Source organism: Lissotriton helveticus, chromosome 7 (assembly GCF_964261635.1).
Source record: "Lissotriton helveticus chromosome 7, aLisHel1.1, whole genome shotgun sequence".
Lineage (NCBI taxonomy): Eukaryota > Metazoa > Chordata > Amphibia > Caudata > Salamandridae > Lissotriton > Lissotriton helveticus.
In genome coordinates this window covers 1035256332-1035278594 of record NC_136068.1, presented here as the reverse complement: position 1 = coordinate 1035278594, position 22263 = coordinate 1035256332, and the positions used below count along the sequence as shown (strand labels likewise).

General features: G+C 46.5%; 1 protein-coding gene across 2 annotated transcripts in view; it reads right to left on the bottom strand.

The window, feature by feature from the left end:
* MAFG (MAF bZIP transcription factor G) overlaps positions 1–22263 on the bottom strand; it is a 106155-nt gene that overhangs the window by 47978 nt on the left and 35914 nt on the right. For both annotated transcript variants that reach the window (XM_078653783.1, XM_078653784.1), the window contains exon 2: positions 9216–9280. In XM_078653783.1, coding sequence (XP_078509909.1) covers positions 9216–9251 — 36 coding nt within the window. In that variant the 5' untranslated portion in view covers positions 9252–9280. The remainder of the gene's footprint in view (positions 1–9215; positions 9281–22263) is intronic.

Below are 22263 nucleotides of genomic sequence, written 5' to 3'. Positions count from 1 at the left end.
GAGTGTGAACTTCCTGCAGCAAAAAAGACAAATGGCCCTTCGAAAGCCGTTTTGATATGGGTGAAAGATGTGGCGGAAAAGAAAGGAATGGAAGGGTGTACCTTGTTGGAGAACCTGCACGTCCCACCTTTTTGATGTTATGGCTTGCCATGGAGAAAATGACTGATTCTGCCTCCCACGTGGTGGTCTGCTAAGGGAAAATTAAAGTGCTTGGAGGATGCTGCCAGAGGGGCTGGGAACTGAGAGGTTTGCTGTCCCCGCGAGCCAGGACACTGTCTGCTAGATCCCTTACCCTAACCCCAGAAGGGCTGCAGTGCCTGTTGATGGGGTGGTGGGCTTGACAGTTTCTGTAGGCAAAGCCCCAACAATACCTCGAAAGGAATGAAATTGTTGTGGATAATGTTTTGCAGCTGTTGAGCGACAGACGGAGTGCTCAGTGATTACAATCTCTTTGAACCACTTGAGGGTCGAGTAAGCCTTCTCGCCAAAAAGGCAAGACCTGTCAAAAGGCATATGAGTGATGCTTGAATGTACCCCGAAAAGCTCATGGATCTCAACCATGCATGGCGACAGAGCATCACTCTAGTGCCGATCCTTCTGCCTAAACTGTCATTCATGACCAAGCCTGACCATATGACATACTTGGCCGCATCTTGAATAATCTGTGCCAAGTTGGCATGAGATTTTCGCAGACAAGCTTACCATCTGTGGAGGTTCCCGGCACACCCGCAGTCAGGATACCATCAGACTGCAGACTAGTAAGTGTAAAAAAAGAAAAACACAAGACAACAGGCCTTTGCCAACTATCCAAGTAGGATCAAGAACAATATCTCCGTATCCACCAGGACCATCCCAAAGCTACGCTAATTTAGGAAAGAGTAGAAGACTTACCTCTTTAAAGAGCACTACATCGCAATGTATTAACAGTCCACAACTCAGCTTCTCATCCTATTACTCGCTGATTTTAAGCTAGCCTTTGACAATGTACAGCGCTCCAGTGCCATATGGCTAGGTTTGAGATATGGAAATAATATACATACATATATCTAGAGCTGCTTGCAAGATATCAGTGACCATGTCACATAATGCATGGAAGTACCTTCCCAGCAAACAGCTGCCGCTGACTGAACACAAGGCAAGTTTAGCTAAAGAAAACACCCTCTTCCCAAATAACCCAAAGGTTTTTTACTCTATTTGGGTAGGAAGTAGGAAAAGAGATGGAGTTATCCTTGCAATTGGTGGCCTGTACTACCAGGCTCTAAAGAGTTGGATATGGAGTCAGGAAGGCAGGGTAAATCGGAGGGGGTCTGTGATGACGTAAAACCTGTCTGTTCACAGATGGGCTGAAGCAGAGTTTAGCCCAAGTTCCAATGAAAGTGTGGGTCAGGGCTTTGTTGAACTGCAGTAGAGGTTCAGATGAGCTCTCTCTAGGTTGTAATCCTTTAGTGAGGATATTGTTTTTTAACTCAAGAGGGCAACTGGAAATCTAACAAGTCAGCGAGCCGCTCATCTAATGACCAAGGCGAATAAAACAGTTTTTTCCATGGAGGGGGCGGGGAGAATGCAGCCCCTTGTCAGGAGACATATCAAGCCCATTGGCCTCTTGTAGGTCCAGATAAAAACGGTCATACTTATATTGTGGGGACAATTAGTCTTCACCATCACCATCCTTACCATCATCACCAAAAGCTGGTTGGCTCAGGTCAGAGTCCAATCTGAATAGACTGTTGGAGATTCACAGTGTATTGGGATCGGACGTATCAAAACTGTCCAGAACGTGGCTTTGGCCGAGGTAGAGAGAGAAATATGTCTGTGTCAGACAGAAAAACTGGATCAGCGTACTCCTCTGATGCTGGCAGCATGTGGACTGTCCTCACTGCAGCAGGAACCAGCATGATCCAGGATGTGGAGTCAGCTTTGAAGTGAGTTCAGGAGGCACAGAAGGTGCCGTGGCAGGACCCACCAGCAGTAACCTGACTGCAGATCCATGGGGCCTGAATGTGGGCCAGAGAGAGCCTGTAGGGTGATAAAGATGTGGAGCATGGCCTCCTTAAATGCCTCAATCTGTTGTGGTATCGCCGAAGGACACGGAAATCCTGGGTGCATCTGCATCAGCAACAGAATCGGCTCCTCAGTAGGGAGCAGAGAAAAAACACAATGGGGCACCTCAATGTCCTCATGCCTTCTAAGACAGGAAGTGTCAGGGCTGAGACAAGGCTTATTTGGACTTCTTGCGCTTCTTTATGGATTTCGACTTACCCAAACACTTTGACCGCAACAACAACCTGTCGTGAGAATGGCTCGAGTGGGAATGAGTCTGTGTCCTTGACTTTGAGTGGGAGCGACCTAATGGGACTTCCTACAGTACTCTGAGACCTACATCTAGGCTTTGCATTCCAAGATCACCTTCGGGGGCATCAGGGCATTCTCCTCGCACAACGGAACTCAAAAACCAGAGCCACATCTCATAGAGATCTGTCACAGACATTTGTTTGTGACTGTCCTACAAGGCTAAAACCCTCAAGTTTAGGAGGGGACATGTTTCCTTGCACACGGAAAAGACATTTTGTAGAGATAAAGTTTGTCAATAGAGCATAAAAGGTTTGGAGCAAGTTACGAATCAATGTACAAAGGCGTGGAAAGAAAAGAACTGACTTCTGAGCTTGAGCGGTGCCTATATGTGGCTCCTGCTGTCACTTCCCGGGTGCAGTGGAGTCCATGCATAGCCGCAAGAGATCACCTACTAGCGTTCCGGGGCTATGCTGAAAAATCTACCAGATCCAGTTTGGAACCTGGGGATCTTCTAAAGGGGAGGAATTTGCTGTAAGATAGAGTATCCACCAGAAAGAGCAGCTAGAGGTATCTCTCTGAAAAGTCCCTTACATTATGAGGCTACTGAAGTGGAGCAAAGCGGATATGTTTTTTTTAAAGAAATGCATTAGTAGAAAAAGACTGAAATCAACCTAAGTCATGATAGTTCCTGCAACCATTAATGTTCTGGGAAACCCAAGGATGGGCAAGTTTTCATTCTCTGACCAGCACTTTCCTGGGAGAGAAGAGTGGGCTTGGAAAGTTAAGGAAGGGTGCTCACGAAAACTGTGTCATCAGCCCAGAGGACATGACACTTTGTGCTTGTATTCTCTACAAATCAGGCCCAAGAAACATTCATGTGTTAGGCAATCGCTTCCCTTTTGGGCAAGACGAAGGAAGAAACTATCACTGGTGAGATTTTGAGTACTATAATGGATGTGATCAGAGACAGGACGGACCCGATCTAATGGGACTGGGACACTTTCGGCCAAAGGAAACGCATAATTCCAGTTGATGGTTCTGAAAGATATTAGGAGGGTGACCTGTAAAAGTGAACCGGAGTGCAGCCGTACACGAATACTGACCCACCTTGATCATTTCTTGATGAGTGACACACCCCATGATAGAACAGAAGTTCTTCCCTTGACCATATTTCACTGTCAAACAAAGGCAATTTATATTGTTTTAATAGAAATGAGATGGGTGGGGTAGGTGAACTCCATGAATGCAATCAGTAGCGGATTTATATGAGCTGTGTTACTTCTTTCCTAAAAGGAAAGAAGTTAGAGCTAAGCCGACTAAAATGTTGAGCGAACTCGACACATAGCATATACAAACTTTTGCCCAAAAGACAAGGAGGAAGGTCGTGGGCTTACACTAACAACTACGAGAATTAGACATGGATACAACAAGTGCTTAACTTCAAACAAAACAGCACTTCTACGAAGGGGGGATAAAAGCAGGAACCTACTGACAAATAAGCTTGGGGTACAGGTAGTGCATGTAAGGAATGAGCAGCTCAGGAGACCATGCAGCATCCCCTTATCTTATGGAGACCTTTGCATGGCAGACAAAGAAAAGAGACGTGCAAGCATAGATTGGTGATCACTTAGAAAAGCTAGCAAGGGAAACAGCAGAGAGCTTAGAAGAGCCGGTGAGAGTGGACCAAGTATCCTGCACAGTAGGGAAACTGACACCAAAACTCACGGTCAAAGACTGTTTCACAGTTTTCTGTTATAAGATTATCTTGGCCCTGCAAATAAAGTACTCTAATAACTTTTTAAGGAAAGATTCAGTTCTGAACTCAATGCTCCGTAATCCGAAAACCTAGCAAAGAAGCCACCTTATGCAGTTCGTATTATCCCACTTCACTGTTATACCCCGATGTAATACTGTTCACTAGTCTTCTGGTCTCCACGTAAAGAGAATGTGATATCCACATTTATTCACCTAGACCAATTGTGGCTTAATGAGGTACGGCAGTTAGCAAATTGTTCAAAATGTCCACTACAAGAGGCTACTGCCAATAATAATCAAGCTGCTAGATGCTGATAATAAAAAGCTGAATGGTACTTTATGAACAACACTATGAAAGCTGCAAGTTTTAAAATAAAATTGCAAGTAAGATTTAGGGCAAATGTGGTGATAGCAAGACCATTTGGATTGCCTCAACTCGCTGCTCCCGAATCTCTGTATTTCCCACAGATTTAGTGCATGGCCCGCAGGAAGAATTTGCTATTAAAAGCACCTCTAAAGCCATCACATATCTGGCCATCCATAATGGCTCAACAATACCCTAAAGTATGAATGTCAAATACCTGTCCCTAATTATGGCTTCTGAAAGCTTGTTGTACCATAGGAGGTGGTGGCGATTAAAACGTTGCTTTTGAAATCCATTTTTAATTGAAGCATGCTGCCGCAAAGCCACTTCTGAAAAAGCACAAGCCTGAGCCTGACATATTGTTGAACTTCACAACTTATTGCGTCTCTTGGGTATAGTAGAGAACCTAGAAATAATGGTCATTTTTAGGTCTCGCCTACACAGCGCGCAGGTGCTGTTTATTAGGTTTCGCCTACACAGCGGGCAAGCGCTGCTTAGGGGGACCTTTAGCCATCGCTCAGGACTTTTGCCTAAAAGCGTGCATGTTTTCCATTAGTTTGTATTGCAACTTGTGCACGTTTGGCGTTTCCCTTGCGGGAGTGAGCAGGGGCGCCATCTGTTTTTAATGATCTTGAACGCACTCTCAAAACAGATGGCGCCGCTGCACGAGTGGCAAAACAACCCAATGCAAAACATGCACGTGTTTAAGCAAAAGTAAACGCGGTGCGTGTCTGGTCCCTGTTACCATGCAGAGATTGCTTGTTGTTTCTAATATTCGGCTTCTTTCTCCTCTCCTATGTGCCCCCTTCGAGATCCTCCTCTCCTTCCGCATTCTGCCAGCACCCTCCTCCCCGATAGTCGTCTACCACCACATCCCCCACCACGTCCCCCACCACCACATCCCCCACGACCACGTCCACCACCACGTCTACCACCATCACCACGTCCACCACCATGTCCACCACCACCACCACATCCACCACCACATCCACCATGTCCACCATCATCACGTCCATCACCACCACGTACACCACCACCACGTCCACCACCACCACGTCCACCACCACCATGTCCGCCACCACCATGTCCGCCACGTCCACCACCACATTCACATGTCCACGACCACGTCCACCACCACCACGAACACCACCACCACCAACACGTCCACCACCACGTCCACCAGCACAACCTCCACGTCCACCACCACCACCACCACCACCACATCCATCACCACCACCTCCACGTCCACCACTACCACATCCACCACCACCATCACCAGATCCACCACCACCACGTCCACCACAACCACCATGTCCACCACCACCACATCCACCACCACCACGTCCACCACCACCACGTCCACCACCACCACGTCCACCACCACCACGTCCACCACCACCACGTCCTCCACCACCACGTCCACCACCACCACGTCCACCACCACCACGTCCACCACCACCATGTCCACCACCACCATGTCCACCACCACCATGTCCACCACCACTACCACAAGACCACCAGCACAACCACCTCCACCACCACCACCACGTCCGCCACCACATCCACCACCACCACCACGTCCGCCACCACATCCACCACCACCACCACGTCCACCACATCCACCACCACCATGTCCACCACCACCGTCTCCACTACCACCACCACCACGTCCACCGCCACGTCCACCACCACCACCCGTGACGGGTAAAGTGTCTCTGGCGGGTAGGGGTAATAGGAGTGTCAACTCCGGCTGTACATGGGACATTTAAGGATGCATTGGGTGCGAGAAGACGGGAATAGGGGCTAGAAGTATTACACCAGACCCAAGATACATTTTGAAGAGGCACAATGTCAAAGGGGCTCCTATAAAAGTACTCACAGCAGCTCTACCTCACAGTGGCATACCTGCACGAGCCACTCACTCAAAACCAGCATTCGCATAGCCAATAGGTTTTGCCTTTGGGACCTTATAAGTATTTAGCCATGCAACACTTGATGTTGTTGCATCAAGGATATTGTGCTGGATAACTAAACACTTATAAAGGTCCAAAGGTGAGACCTATTGGCTATGCCAATGCTTGTTTGGGTCTGTGATTACCTTGAAATACACTACTTATTTAGCAACTATGAATCTGGCATCTGCTATCAATCAATCAATCAATCAATCATACCATTTGTATAGCGCACTACTCACCCGGAAGGGTCTCAAGGCGCTTGGGGGAAGGGTTCTGCTATTGCTCGAACAGCCAGGTCTTGAGTTGTCTCCTGAAGGCGAGATGGTCCTGGGTCAGCCGAAGGTGGATGGGGAGGGAGTTCCATGTCTTGGCCGCCAGGTAGGAGAAGGATCTGCCTCCGGCGTTGGCTCTTCGGATGCGTGGTACGGCGGCGAGGGCGAGGCTAGTAGAACGTAGCTGACGGATGGGCGTGTAGAAGGTCAGGCGGTCGTTGAGGTACTTGGGGCCCAGGTCGTGGAGAGACTTGTGTGCGTGGGTGAGGAGCCTGAACGTGATCCTCTTGCTGACGGGGAGCCAGTGCAGGTCCCTCAGGTGGCCGGAGATGTGGCTGCGTCGGGGGATGTCCAGGATGAGTCGGGCGGAGGCGTTCTGGATGCGTTGGAGTCTTTTCTGTAGCTTGGCTGTGGTTCCGGCGTAGAGGGTGTTTCCGTAGTCCAGTCGGCTGGTGACGAGTGCCTGGGTGACCGTCTTCCTGGTTTCGGTCGGGATCCAGCGGAAGATCTTGCGGAGCATGCATAGGGTGTTGAAGCACGATGAGGAGACGGCGTTGACTTGTCTGGTCATCGAGAGGGAGGAGTCCAGGATGAAGCCCAGGTTGTGTGCTTGTCTGGTCATCGAGAGGGAGGAGTCCAGGATGAAGCCCAGGTTGCGTGCGTGGTCTGTTGGCTTGGGAGTGGTGCCCAGGGCGGGGAGCCACAAGGAGTCGTCCCAGGCGGAGGGCGATGGTCCCAGGATGAGGACTTCCGTCTTGTCTGAGTTCAGTTTCAGGCGGCTGTTCTTCATCCATTCAGCGACGTCTTTCATCCCTTCGTGTAGGCTAGTTCTGGCGGTGTCGGGGTCTCTGGTGAGGGAGAGGATCAGCTGTGTGTCGTCGGCGTAGGAGATGATGTTGAGGTTGTGCTGGCGTGCGATGGCTGCAACAGGTCTCATGTAGTCGTTGAAGAGGGTGGGGCTGAGTGATGATCCTTGCGGGACGCCGCAGATGACTTCGGTGGCCTCGGATCGAAACGGGGGGAGGCGGACTCTCTGTGTTCTTCCGGCGAGGAACGAGGTGATCCACTCCAGTGCCTTATCTTGGATACCGATGTTGTTTAGGCGCTGAACTAGGGTGCGGTGGCAGACAGTGTCGAACGCTGCAGAGAGGTCCAGGAGGATGAGTGCCGCTGTTTCCCCGTTGTCGAGCAGGGCTCGGATGTCGTCGGTGGCTGCGATGAGGGCGGTCTCGGTGCTGTGGTTGGCTCTGAAACTGGACTGCGAGGGGTCAAGGGATCCGTTCGTCTCGAGGAAGGCGGCAAGCTGTCTGTTGACGGTCTTCTCGATGACTTTGGCAGGAAAAGGGAGGAGCGAGATGGGGCGGAAGGTCTTGAGGTCGGTGGGGTCCGCTGTTGGTTTCTTCAGTAGGGCGCTGAGCTCGGCATGCTTCCAGCTCTCCGGGAAGGTGGCGGTGTTGAAGGAGGTGTTGATGATGTTCCGGAGTTGGGGTGCGATGGTGGATTCGGCCTTGTTGAAGACGTGGTGGGGGCAGAGGTCAGTTGGAGATCCGGAGTGGATGGTGCTCATCGTGCGGGCTCTGTCTTCGGTGGTCACCGTGGTCCAGGTGCGGAGGGTGGCGGTGGGGGCGTTGGTTCGACGGTAGGGTGCGTGGATGGTGCGTCGAAGCTGTTGTGGATGTCGGCGATCTTGCGGTGGAAGAACGAGGCGAGGGAGTCGCAGAGATCTTGTGAAGGAGTGATGTCGTTGTTGCCGGTGCTGGGGTTGGAGAACTCCTTGACGATGTTGAAGAGTTCAACATCTACAGAAAGGATGTTCACTATCAGAGATAAGCAAATTTTCTATGCACTAAACCACACACTGCATTCTTCTGCATCGACTACTGGTCAAAAGATATCTGCTTAACTTGCAAAGCTGGGCACCCCTACCTCATACAGGTCCAGGACTAGCCTTGCGTTTTCTTCATTAAGTAAACTCGACGACCATGTGTGTCCACTGTAGGCACTCCATCTTTTAATGTCCTGTTGAAGCTCTCAATCACAGGTTAAGCCCACAGCAACAATGGTTTGTTGCAAGGCCATGAAATAGTGAGGGAACTGAGCACTTTAATGGGCTTCAGTTATTGGTAGGGCCACTGGAATTATGCAATTGTGCGGCCGCAGTGATTTTCGCATTGGTATGAATTTGTTGCATTTGCCACATAATCCATCATCTGCAAATTTTAACAAATAAAAATGTTTCTAGCGCAAACAATTCAAAAGTTACAAAAAAAACTCTGCAACACATGTTGCCACACAGTTGAAGCAAATCTGAAAATTTTGACTGGTCACATAACTGTAGCTTATTGCTATATTTGAGTGTTAAACTGGTACTAAGGAGGTGCAACTAAGTAAGTGTTAAGTTTAAAAATGTAAAAATATTGAAGTAATACTATCACAAAATGTGAAGCATAATTTGCCTTTTCTTGCAGCATAATTTACTCAATTGCCACATAATTTGGTCCTCTCCTGCCGCATAACTCCAGTGGCCCTAGATATAGGTGGAGAAAGCACAAAAACAAAAAACAAGCTGCACTTTACCTTCAAGGCTTTGTTTCCTTTGTTGGGGGTCGTCATACCACGAGGTCCGCTTCAGTCAAGCAGCCCTAGAAGGAGCAGATGGACAGGACAGAGGATCAGAATACAGAACACAAAAGCCCTTATCCAAAACGCAGTGCTCCCCTCTCCACTAAGCACCCCAAGCAATCTTACTCGAAACAAAGTGTCCAAACATAGCGCACCGTAAACACTGCTCCAAACCCTCCCCACCCCCAAGAGACAAACATGGGGTAAAATTGGGGTGTACTTGGTTACAATAATCACTATTCTGGCTATGCCCCTAAACACACCATGCTTCCTTCCTCCCACGAGAAAGACTGTTTTCCAAAACACAAATGCTCCCTTAATACCCCAACCGAACCACCCTGTCTGCAGAAGAAATATTTTGCAGCAGTAAATAAACATAAGTGACAAGGAAAATGCATTAAGGGATAACAAAATGGTACAGCTAAAAAGCACGAGTTGCATCGATTGTATGGCTCCAGACAAGGTTTAAAGGTTTCACGGCAATCATGATAACTGAGCCATTTTAAAATATATATCACACGTGGTTCATACCAAGCAGATTCAGTGATATTATTTGCCCTCAACACCAGGTTTCTGGAATACTGCTGCAGCAGCGGCCCACATTGTAAGACAGTGGTGACCCACATTATACGCCAAGCAGATGCACGTTATGTGGCACTGAAGGCCAAACGCACTGAAGGCCAAATTACGTTATCTAGCTCGTTTGACAGACTGATACAAAAGGGATTCGAGTGTTATTCAAAAACAGGTGAAGAAAACCATGCACTTTCAGTAGTCCCTATTCAAATGATTAAACGCAAACAATTTAAGGTCTTTTTATTAACACTTTCCTTCTTCCCAGAGTAAAATATATCAGGTAAAATATATACGTCGCAGTCAGCAGAAAACGACCCTACATGTACATATTTTGGCACTAAACGGTGTACAGGAATATGAGGTTCTGGAAGGTCGGGGAGATCTTGGATTGGAGAGCCTGATTAACAATGCAACTAAAAACAAGAAGGACTTCTTGGCTAGATGGTGACCAGTCCTGTTAAACATGGAAGGAGACTGCAGAGATGTGACATGCCTCCCAAGTTGACGGTGTTACCTCCTTTAGACAGAAAAGAGTTGTGGCTTCCCCCCCAAGGGAAAATGTATGGGGAACTTGGTCATGGCGTCGTACATATAACGTTACTAACAATTTGCCAGTCTTCCTCACTGATTACATGTATTGAGCCGTCCAATGTTGTCGAACTGCTGTCTGATGCAAACCTGCAACGTGGAGGTAAGGGGTTTAGTGAGTTGGTACACCATGCTGATATTACGGACATCTTGGATACTTACATACATATATATGTTATATTCTATTTAGGTACATTTATTTTAGCAGTCTCTTCTGTAATGTAAATATTTTCCCTCTAATTTCTTCCTATTAAATTTGCCCAGCTAGCCCTATTCCTTAATTCTGTCCTTGTTGCGTACAGAATTGGAGACCTTGCTTGGATCTCAGCGGAGGGAGGTACGTGTACTTATATCATCTTTATAATAAATCTAGTTTTGCTTCCTGCATTTCCTACTTCACTAGAGTTGGTGGTGAGTTGGTGGACGAGGTGTGTATGCTTTTGCAGTCATCGAAACGCCACCCTCAAACATCCATCCCCACTGAATGCGCTCTATTATGTTACGCTCCACACAGGCACGCAACTCCCCCTCGTTGTGCGTCTCAGCCAGGGCTGCTTCAGCTTCAGCTGCTGTGGGCTCGGCTGGGCAGTGTCTGGAGTCTCATCTCCGGCTCCTGAGTACTTACTGAACCACTTGCAGGTGGCTCAAAATGCAGCAGCCAGAGCTATTCTCATCGTGAGACCCAGAGCACACATGTCTACTCATCTAAAAAACCTTGCACTGGCTCCCAATAAGCAAGAGGATCCACTTTAAAGCATTGGTTCTGGCGTTTCGGGCCTTTCATGGCACGGGCGCCGTTTATCTCAGGAGACGGGTTCAATACTATGTGCCACATCGTGCCCTGAGGTCCTCTGGTCAAGCCCTGATACTTATTCCTAAATGTTCCTACTCACGGGAAGGCGGGTGCTCATTCCAACTGCTGGCCGCCCGCCTATGGAATAGTTTACCCCTTCATCTTAGGCTGGTCCAAGACCCGCTTGTTTTCAGGAGACAGCTAAAAACCTGGCTTTTCCGGCTATAATGCCTCTGTCCTGGCTTTAGTGCAACTGTTTCGAACTCTGATTTCTCTGTCCCTAGTCGGTCCTGTAGCGCCGGGACACTCTATGGAGTAGCCGTGTGCTTTACAAATAGAAATGTTCATTTCATTTCAATTATACCATTGTCAACTAGTTTCTGGATCTCTTCTTTACAACTTCGTCCTTGACACCCAAGGGAATGTTCCTAACCTTGTGGATGCATTGGCACGCATTTTCTATCAGAATTATTCTGTGTGAAAAACTTTTAAGCTCACCGATGCTCCCAGAGAAACATTGGTACAGGTGACAGTTTAAACATTAGCAAGTTTCATTGTTTCTTTCTATACATCCCAAAAATTCAATACAGAATATTGAAAATGGATCAAGGGGACTTATGCACCTCAACATCATCTGGGCGCGTCGGGGGGCACAAATATCCCCACGGTAATGATTCCAGGCCTCCCAAACCTTCCCCCACTTTTCAGGACATCCCCTAGCCACATACACAGAACGCTCTCTAAACATGCACCAATCCAAGTCTTCCACCCTTTTCTCTATCCGGGTCAGTTGGCTAGCTCCCCACAACTGAGCAATATGAAGCTTCGCTATCATACATGCCAACGTCACCCACTGCTTCCTGTGTGCATTCAGGTCTGTGGGCTCCTAAACATTGAGGATACACCTACGGGCCTCTGGCCTTATCTCCACCCCCAGGACCTCTCGCACCTTATTGTGTATCTTCTTCCAATACGTTTGCACCTCTGGACAGTGCCACAAAATATGTAGAAACATTCCAAGTTCCCCGCATCCCCTCCTGCACTCTCGACCTTCCGAGCGACCCTTCCGGACCAGACCCGGCCCCGTAACATATGGCCTGTGTAAAATCTTTAATTGCACCAACCTGATCCGCATCTGTATCGCCACCACCCGTGGAGAGGAAACCGCCTCCCGCCAGTCCTCATCATCCAGCTCCAGCCAATCTCCATTCCAGTGTGATTTTATAAGTACCAACGGGTCCTCCATATTATTTATGAGTTTCCTGTATATTAAGGAGATGGTCCTCTCAGGGAGATGACCGTCTAACACCCTGTCTTCCAGGGGGGAAGCGTCAGGAAGCGACGTGCCCCTGGGAATATGTGCGAGCAATGCATGACTAATCTGGAGGTAGCATAAGTGTTCCCGGTCATGAAGGTGGTATTGTTGCTGAAGAGAGTGAAATGTGTGGACCGTGTCCCCTCCCCAAACATCTTTAATCTGTGAGATCCCAATGTGGTCCCATTTGTCAAAACCTTTAGACTTCCATAGACTTCCCAACTTCTCCGAACTCCACAATGGGTTGGCGAGCGTGAGCCTCCCCTCCCACTTAAGGTACCTTGTAGCCACATGCCACACCTGAACGGCATGTGCAGTAGGTCCCGCTAGGGGGAATCGGTGAGGCCGAGCATAGAGCGCTCTGGTAAAATCACCCCCTGGCACCTGCCAGCGGTCCATGGCGTATCCCGGGTCCCCGGGGGGGCCATAAACTGCATGATTCACCGCAGCCAACTGCGAGGCCCAGTAATATTTACGTACATCAGGTAGCCCTATCCCCCCATCGTACCCAGACAGAGTGAGTTTAGTGAACGCGATGCGTGGCTTACCGTCCCACAAAAGCTGTCTCTGTAGGGCTTCTATTTCTTTGAAATAGGAGACCGGAACCGGGTCCATCGCATTTTGAAGTGCGTATAAAAACCGGGGAAGAGCCATCATTTTAAAAAGCACTGCTCTATTTATTTTTATTTATTTTATATTTTATATTCTTCTATAGCGCCTGAATAGACCCCCGAAGGGGTATCTCCGCGCTTTGCCAGAAGGAACGTAACTTCAGATGGTTTGTGGTCAAATAAGATGGTATAGTTTAACAGGGAGAGATCAATTGCTGGTGAATAGGTGCGTTTTTAAGATCTTTCGAAATGCCAGATGACTGGTGAGTGATCTCATCTCGAGGGGTAAAGAATTCCAGAGCTTTGGTCCCATATGGGCTAGTGCTCGGCCTCCTTGTCTGGACTTTTTTATTCTAGGCACCTGCAGAAGCTGCAGGTTACCAGAGCGCAGGGTTCGCCCAGGGGCATATGGCTGGAAGATTTTGGCCAGATATTTAGGACCTTCTCCTATTGCACTTTTATGAATAGTGCACAAGGTCTTAAACTGCACTCGTTTCTTCACTGGTAACCAGTGGAGTCTGGTCAGCAGCGGGAGAGAGGGAGTCCTGGGGGGGGCATTAAGGACTACCCTTGCTGCCGTGTTTTGGATCACCTGTAACTTTTTGAACTGTCCTTCATTTGCTCCTAGTAGAAGGCCGTTGCAGTAATCCACTCTGCTGATGACTAATGCCTGCACAAGTGTTTTCCTGTGGCAGTCTGGCAGATAGGGGAACACTCTCCTTAGCATCCCAATTGCCCGAAAGCAGGTGCTAGCCACTTGGTTTACGTGGTCCTTAAAGGTGAGTGCCTGGTCTAGTAACACGCCAAGATTTTTAACAGTGTTTTTAGGGCTGGGGGCAGGGCCTAACTCTAAAGGCCACCATTCTGGTGACCAGTGGGTTGCTGCTTGTCCAAACAGCATGACCTCAGTTTTCCCTACATTACATTGGAGACAGTTTGATGACATCCATGCAGATATTGCTCTCATGCCATCTGCAAAAGATCTTTTTATTGCAGGTGTCAGATCTTTGCAGGGAAAGAGAAGTTGGGTGTCATCGGCGTATGACACCGGGGTAAACCCAAATGATCTTGCTAAGTTGGCTAAGGGAGCTACATACACGGTAAATAGTGTTGGGCTCAGGCAGGAGCCCTGTGGCACTCCCTTATTGAGCTCCCTATAGATGGATTTGTGGGAGCCCAGCCTAACTTCTTGGGAGCGACCAGATAGAAAGCTTTCCATCCATGACAAAGCCGCTCCTTCCAAACCTACGTCCTTCAGTCGCTCAAGAAGCACCTTGTGAGACACCGTATCAAAGGCGGCGGAGAGGTCCAACAGCACCAGAATCATGGAGCTGCCCTCATCCAGTGCCATTTTGATGTTATTGGTTACTGTTTGAAGGGCTGATTCGGTGCTGTGGTTTGGCCTGAAACCAGATTGTGAGTAGTCCAGGCCCTCCGTCGCTTCAAGATGTTGTGAAAGATAGGTGTTTACGTGCTTCTCAGCTATTTTGCCGATGTATGGCAGGAGTGAAATAGGACGCAGGTTGGAGAGGTCGGTCCATGGGGAAGCCGCTTTTTTTCGTATTGGGTTTACCACCGCTCTTTTCCAATCTGCTGGGACCTGTCCTTTGATGAGGGAGATGTTAATAACACTCTGTATGGAGGGCCCCAGGAGAGACATCAGAGGAGGAACCATTTTGGCAGGGAGGAGGTCATTTGGAGATCCAGATTTGATATGAGTGATAAGAGGTGGGAGCTCTGTACTATCAATTAGAGGAAAGGATGATAGTGGATGTACGTTATCCTTCCGCAGAATTGGGGTTATAAGCTTATTAGTGTCACTCATACTGTTACTATTGCTGGCCGTCACTATTTTTTCATAAATAGTGTTTATTTTGTTCTCAAAGAAAGATGATATTTCGTCGCATAAAGTCTGTGAGAACTCATCTGAGCTCTCACATGCGGCGGGTTTAACAAAATTTTGCAGGATTTTAAAGAGCTCCTTGGGACAGTTGCCCGCTTCTTCTAGCTGTTGCAGTAGGCGGTTTTTCCTAGCCTGCTTAATGTTTTTGTAGTATATTAGTTGAGCGTGATAAAAAACCGCTCGAGTCTCCTCAGTCTTATTTTTCCTCCACTTTTTCTCTGCTCGCCTACATTTCTGTTTTTCCTCCCTTAGCTCCTGTGTGTACCAGCTTTCTTGCTTGGAGGAGGGATGCTCTTTATATAATTTTAAAGGGGCCAAAATATCAATGGCTCGCTTGATTGAGTCAGTGAGTTTGGCCAATGCCATGTCTACTGTATCTGCTGTTAGTATAGTAGGTTGTACCCAAATTTCCTTTAGATTATTTAAGGAAATTTTATGCCATTGACGGCGCCAGGTGGGAGGAGATGGCGCTTTATTGGTGGGTCTCTTAAGAGTCAGGAGTTGAAATTCTAAAAGGAAGTGGTCTGTCCATAGAATCTCTCTTGCTGGGAGACAGGTGAGCTTGGTGCAGTTGGAAAGGACAAGGTCCAACGTATGGCCACCTCTATGTGTGGGTCCGTTGTTTTGTAATTTTAGACCGAAGTTGGATAAGTCCGTGATAAGGGAATGGGATTCAGGTAATGTTGGTTGGTCAACATGAATATTAAAATCCCCTAAGAGGATAAAATCTTCGTTGGATTTAAGTCGGGGCGCTAGCAGCTCTTGAAGAGTGAGTGGGAACTCTGGGTTCGGTCCTGGAGGACGATAAACTAGAGCACCTTTCCAAGAGGTGTGGCTGGTTAGGTCAACTTTGAAAAACATGATTTCTTGTTGTAAACTTTGATGTTGTGCAAGTATAGTGACCTTTATATCGTCTTTGTGTATTACCCAGAAGGGAGAGCTGGAGTGCCTTCCAACGCGCCACATGACCCCTAAATCGAGTCAGTGGGGGGCCCAGGTTGTTAACAAACCTTAATTTCGGATCAAGAGTGACATAAATGTCAAGGTACTTAAACCCGACCGGTTCGATCCGAATCGGACAAGCATGCGGAATTATTGGCGGATCCCCCCTAAGAACGAAAAGAACCGACTTTGACCAGTTGATTTGCAAAGCCCGAGTATCTCCCAAAAATAGCTAGCACATCTAGGAAAGATATCAGGGATCCCCTCAGATTGGTACAGGGATGTGGAATTCCTATAGCCCGACGCCCAGGACATATTGTTTGGGGTCAGGGCAACAAGTTTTAATGTGTATTTTGTCCTTGGGACAAGTAGGCCCTACCCCCTGCAGCACAAACCCTTTGGCTGCCAGTTTGCAATACCACGTTAAGGATCAGGGAAGGGTACTGCCTGTAGTTTAGTTAATATTTGTGTGCATGTGTTAATGCTGTTCAAAATTTGTATTTATGGTTCATTAATGGAAAGCCTTTATTATTAGGGAGCACGCTCTAAGTAAATGTACGTTCTGACTGCACTACTGACAGTGGTTCCAGTATGAAAATGTGTACACACTGTTTCAAAGTTTAGCAACATGAGGCTATGCATGATGCTCACAGAATGCTCTCTGATTAGATGCAAATATTTGCAGAAGCTTGAAAGCAAGATTAATGCTTCTATGCTTTCAATATAAAATGTTCCTAAAAAATGAGTAGGGAAATAACATTTTGCTAAACTACTGTAAAATTTCAGGTACCATTTCTTTGCAGCATCATTTAGTAAAATGTGCCGATGCATGCTAGTATTTCCCAAAAATATTCATATTGGAAAATTTGTGTAACCAGTTTCAATAAGATTATGAGAAACAAAAATAAACAAGCCTTGGCAAAGCCAGAAGGTCTGACATTGGTGGTCAGCTTTTTAGTTTTGGCAATGAGTGACTTGTTTTGGCATGGCTTTTGTAAAACCTTATTGATGTGAGAGCTGCCAGGCCCTCACCATTATAACAAACATTGGCAAACACAAAAATTGTTTTTGGTCTCAAAAACACACACACTGCCACATTAGTTACTGGCACTGAACAAAACTACTTGGTGTACTGATATGCTCCTTGTGAAAGAGCAGAATGCTGTCACTCACAGTGAAGCCAGCTGATTCAGAGAGAGAGAATTTTAATAAACACAAAAGGTCATGTTAACTCCAGACCAAATTAGGGGCCTAATTATTAAAGAAAGTCTCAAAAGTGCACCTTTGGTATATGGCTTTCGTGAATTCACAAGAATTTACATTAGTAGTGCAAGAAATTGTACTTCTACAAAATATTTGTGAACTGCATTTTAGCATGAGCAAATATGCATGTGTAGATTTGTTCATGTGAAAACATGGATGTTTGAAAGTTCATTTTCCCTCCAACTACTTTTTTCCCAACTTTGAAAGAAGGTTTACGTATGCCACTCTCAGGAGTAAATTTCCAACATTTCTCAGTATGGGAAAGATTAGAGAAGATTTGTTGAAAACCCTAAAATATGCAAGTTAGTAGGTTTGCACAGACACAATAGGGCATTCCAAGCCTGGAACTACTGCTTACCACCATCTTCAGTCCCATTATGTGGAGCAGCGGAAACGTGGCAACCTAAAATGATTACTAGTATTCAAACACTACTATGGGATATGCCATGGCATTTTCCCTCCAACTACTTTTTTCCCAACTTTGAAAGAAGGTTTACGTATGCCACTCTCAGGAGTAAATTTCCAACATTTCTCAGTATGGGAAAGATTAGAGAAGATTTGTTGAAAACCCTAAAATATGCAAGTTAGTAGGTTTGCACAGACACAATAGGGCATTCCAAGCCTGGAACTACTGCTTACCACCATCTTCAGTCCCATTATGTGGAGCAGCGGAAACGTGGCAACCTAAAATGATTACTAGTATTCAAACACTACTATGGGATATGCCATGGCATAATCCGAGAGGCTATATAAGAGCTCTTAAATAATGAGATTGCTGCCATAATATGTGGCAGCGCTACATGGCACCAAAGGGACAAGTAGATTTATGAAGCAACCTGCCCCATGGACAAGTAGATATTTTAATAAATTCCACACCCCTGTTGGTAAAATAAAGCAAGATATCATCCGCATACAATGAGATTTTGACCTCCCACTCCAGCGTCCAACGCATACCACAAATCGATCGGTCCCAACTTACCCAAACTGCAAGTGGCTCTAAGGCTATGGCAAAAAGGAGTGGGGACAGGGGACAACCCTGTCTCGTACCCCTGCCAAGGGGAAAATCAGAGGACTTTCGGTTGTTTACAACAACTCTGGCCAGAGGGGACGCATATAGGAGACGCACCCAGGTGATAAACTCAGAACCAAAACCCATCTTCTCCAAGACCGCGAATAAATAGGTCCATTCTACCCTATCAAAAGCCATGGTGGCGTCTAAGGAAACAAGTACCGCCGGCTCCTGAATTACGGAGGCTCTGCCCAGCACCCCATGCAGTCGGCGCAGATTGAGGGCTGTATTGCGCCGTGGCATGAACCGGACTGATCCGCATGTATCAGGGAGGTGACAACTTTGACCAGCCGTGTAGCCAACAGCTTCGCCAGAACTTTGGGCTCGACATTCAGTAAAGAAATAGGTCTATACGATGAACAACACGTCTTAGGTTTGCCCACCTTGTGAATGACCACAATATTGGCCACCCGCTGATCATACGGAAGCTGTCCCATCTCCCTGCTCTCCTCACACATGAAGCGGAGGAACGGAGCGCTCAACTTATACAGTTCTATGGGGATTCCGTTCGGACCTGTAGCTCTCCCTGAGTTCACCCCCTTATAGCCTGCGCCACTTCATCATCTGTGAGTGGTAAGTCACATTGGGAAATTTAGTTACAAATTCTTCGCATAAATCTTCACACTCTGTCTTTCCGCTCAAAAGAGGGTCTGGACTATTAGGATCCAAACGTATTCCTAATTCACCTTGATCCCACCAACCTTAAAACGCAGGGACCAGAAAAAGACTCATACAGTTTGCACTCAGCTTGTCTCCCTTGAAATTCAAAGGTGAGTTTACGAAAACCGAGAAGCTCAATAGGTTCACCTGTATAACTTATGGGATGTACATCAGGTCTTTCCAATTCAGAACCGATTGCTACACTGAACACATTTTCCCATTTGTTTTTGTTGACAATGGAATAAGGTGATCCAGAGTCTGTCATAAGAGTTACTTGTACCCCATTCACAAACTGGCTTTTTCCTTTGCTTACCATAAGCTTCATCACTCTTTTCATGCAGACAACATATTTTGTCCTCATCACTATCACAGTCAACGCTCTGGTCCTCATGTTCACACTCTCAAACACATTTTACAGACTTAGATTTGCGGCACAGGGTTGCAAAGCGACATGACATTTTACAATAAGCACATCTCTGGCCTAAGGCTGGACATTTCCTATTATTTGCTAAATGGGAAAGAGCTACCACAACAGTAAACATTTCCCTTTAACCTCAGATAATTTCTCTGCACCTTTCTCTTTAACAAATTGTTTCTCATTTTTCTTTTTACTTTGGTCACTTGGGCAGGAAAAGTTAGCTTTGACCACTTTAATCATATCCTCACTATTATCAATTTTGCTCTTTGCAATAAAAGTCTTGGCACATCTAGAAGTTAGTTCAGCTTTGCTGATGACAGCACTGATTTCATGTAAGCTTGCATCACCATTAATCCAAAGTTTATCTTGAAGATTTTGATTATTACAATGGATAATCAATTGGTTGCGGATTAACTCCTCAATAACTCCAAATCTGCAGGATGAAGCAAGCCTTCTAAGAGAAGCTATGTAATCTTTGACTTTTTCATAAGGTTCTTGTTTCCTGTGATAAAAGTTGAATCTATGCACTGCCTTGCATACAGTAGGCGCAAAGTACGCGTTTAAATCTGCAATGGCTTGGGTGAAAACATTCACCTCACTTCCCGACAAGGGTTTCTTTTCAATTTGATTATAAATTCTTAAGCATCCAGGTCCTAAACAATGTAAAAGGATTTTCTTTTTCCTTTCCGGTGGGAATTCTTTACTTTCAAATGTATCTAAATCATTTATAAGGTAATCTCTCCATTCCTCTCAACTTTGGATTGACACCTCACAATCTTTAACCATAAATTGTTGTGGGGCAGGTAGATTCATTGTAGCCATAGCCATAGATAAAAATAAGACACAAATAATATTATGGAGTATAAGGAATTAAGTAATAGAATAATATGCACGCTTAAGATATTGTAAATCCAAGTTCAAACCACAAGGAAATGTACCGTAAGAAATAAGCGGTGTGCGTATCACCTTTGAAGCAAAATGTACCTTTTTGACACACGGTGAGTGTATCACCATAGAGAAATTGGGAAACGTTGGTGAACTTCGTAGAAATAACCGATGAAATGTGCATTCTCCTGCCGGTGTGAAATACTTCATGAAGTAATTGCACTCAAAATTGCTGCACATAAGGTCACCCAGCGTGACCTTGTGTGTCAAAGCGTTGCTCCGTTGTGCATAGCTAAGTTGCTGCGCTTTCACCATACATCACTGTTGCTTGGGGAGAATGCAGGACGGAGGTTAGTCAGCACCGCGAGCATAGAATGGTGCCACCGCTCGAAGAATTCGGTCGATGGCAGTTCCCCCAATGCTTCAATTACTGCTTAATCCAGGTAAAAAGTAATGTAAGTCTATGCATACCTCAGTAAAGATAGATGAGCTCGGTTCAAGATCACTGCTGCAAATATTACCCAGGAATGGTAGACAATCCTCAAAATGTCTTCTTTTGCTGTCCGAGTTTTGTCACAGTGGACGGTAGTAAAAAAAAAAACTCTCCAAGGCGTGGGTTTGTGGGGTTTATGGCCATCGTCGCCATTGTTGAAATGAATAATTGTACACAGGAAGGATTCTTCTTAAGATTTATTCCGATACTTAAAGCTCCTTTAGAGCACCACAAAGCAAACACAACCGCCAGCTGGCAGCTCCGTATATCGAACTGCCAAGCATTCTACAAACTCAGCGCTGCCCAACTCTAGAATCAACATCAATCAGGGTGGCTCGAGCAAACGCACGAGTACCAACAAAACAACCCACATAGCTCAGAGGGTTAATGTGCCTGCTACAAAGAACGTGTACCATGCAGATCACAGAACAGAGTGTGAGTAAACTACGAGTAGCCCCATAAACAAAATGAAATGATTGTCAGAAAGGGGCTATAGAGAGATGAGGTGCATTGTTGGTGAGTGGTAGTGAAGGAATTCATGGAGAAGGTGGAAATGGGGAAGAAGCGCCAAAAAAGACTGTTGCACCTTGCGTGACCAGTGCTAGCCTCCCCCCACTCAACATTCCCCCTCCCCAAAGTTCGAGTCTAGTTGCTTCCGTGGCTCATACCCCTTCTGCATGAGGCTCATTGATATCCGTAATTTCTCAATTGCATATAACTTGTATACTTTTGCCATGCAACAAAGAAGCCACCAAACTGCTGATGCTCACGCGACACCGTCCACGCATTCCCCATTCCTGTGAGATATTGCTGGGACTCTGCGGGCCATCTGGAGGATCAGTGGCCTCCCTGCACAGTAGGGTCACTAGCCAATAATTAGGGCAGCTCCTGGAAGAGGAGATGGTGGGAAAGGAATTTGCATGTGCTCATTTCCACTCTCACTGCACCTGCCTGCCAAAGCTCACTCCCAAAGAAATAAAGGAGCAAACTTGTTATTTAGCTTTCTACCTTGTATGCTGCTTTGCCATTCATGCTGTGTTGCTTCTCACAGCACCGGAGATATTTTTGCTGGAGTATGGATGAAAAGCATACTATAAAGTTTTTTTTTTTATTGATCTCATGCATTACACATATTGCATAAAAGCACAAGGCTAAGATAAGAGCTCTGATAATAGCCTCTTTGATTAGGCTAGAGCTTATACCACAGTAGGGTTTGAATACTAGCAATTCCCTTATTTTGCCGCCTTTTCGCATATCTACGTACTAGGGCTGGAGGTAGCAGTAAGTTCTCCATGGTTGGAATGCCCTTTTGAGTCTGTGCAAACCTACTAACTTGCATGGTTTATGGGTTTTCATCAGCTTGCCTCCAATATTTTCCCATACAGAGAAAGGTTTGAAATGTACTCCTGATAAGGGCAGAAGTAAAACTTCCTCCAGGGATGGGGGGAAAAGTGGTTGGTGGGAGTGTGAACTTGTTACCGCTCAAC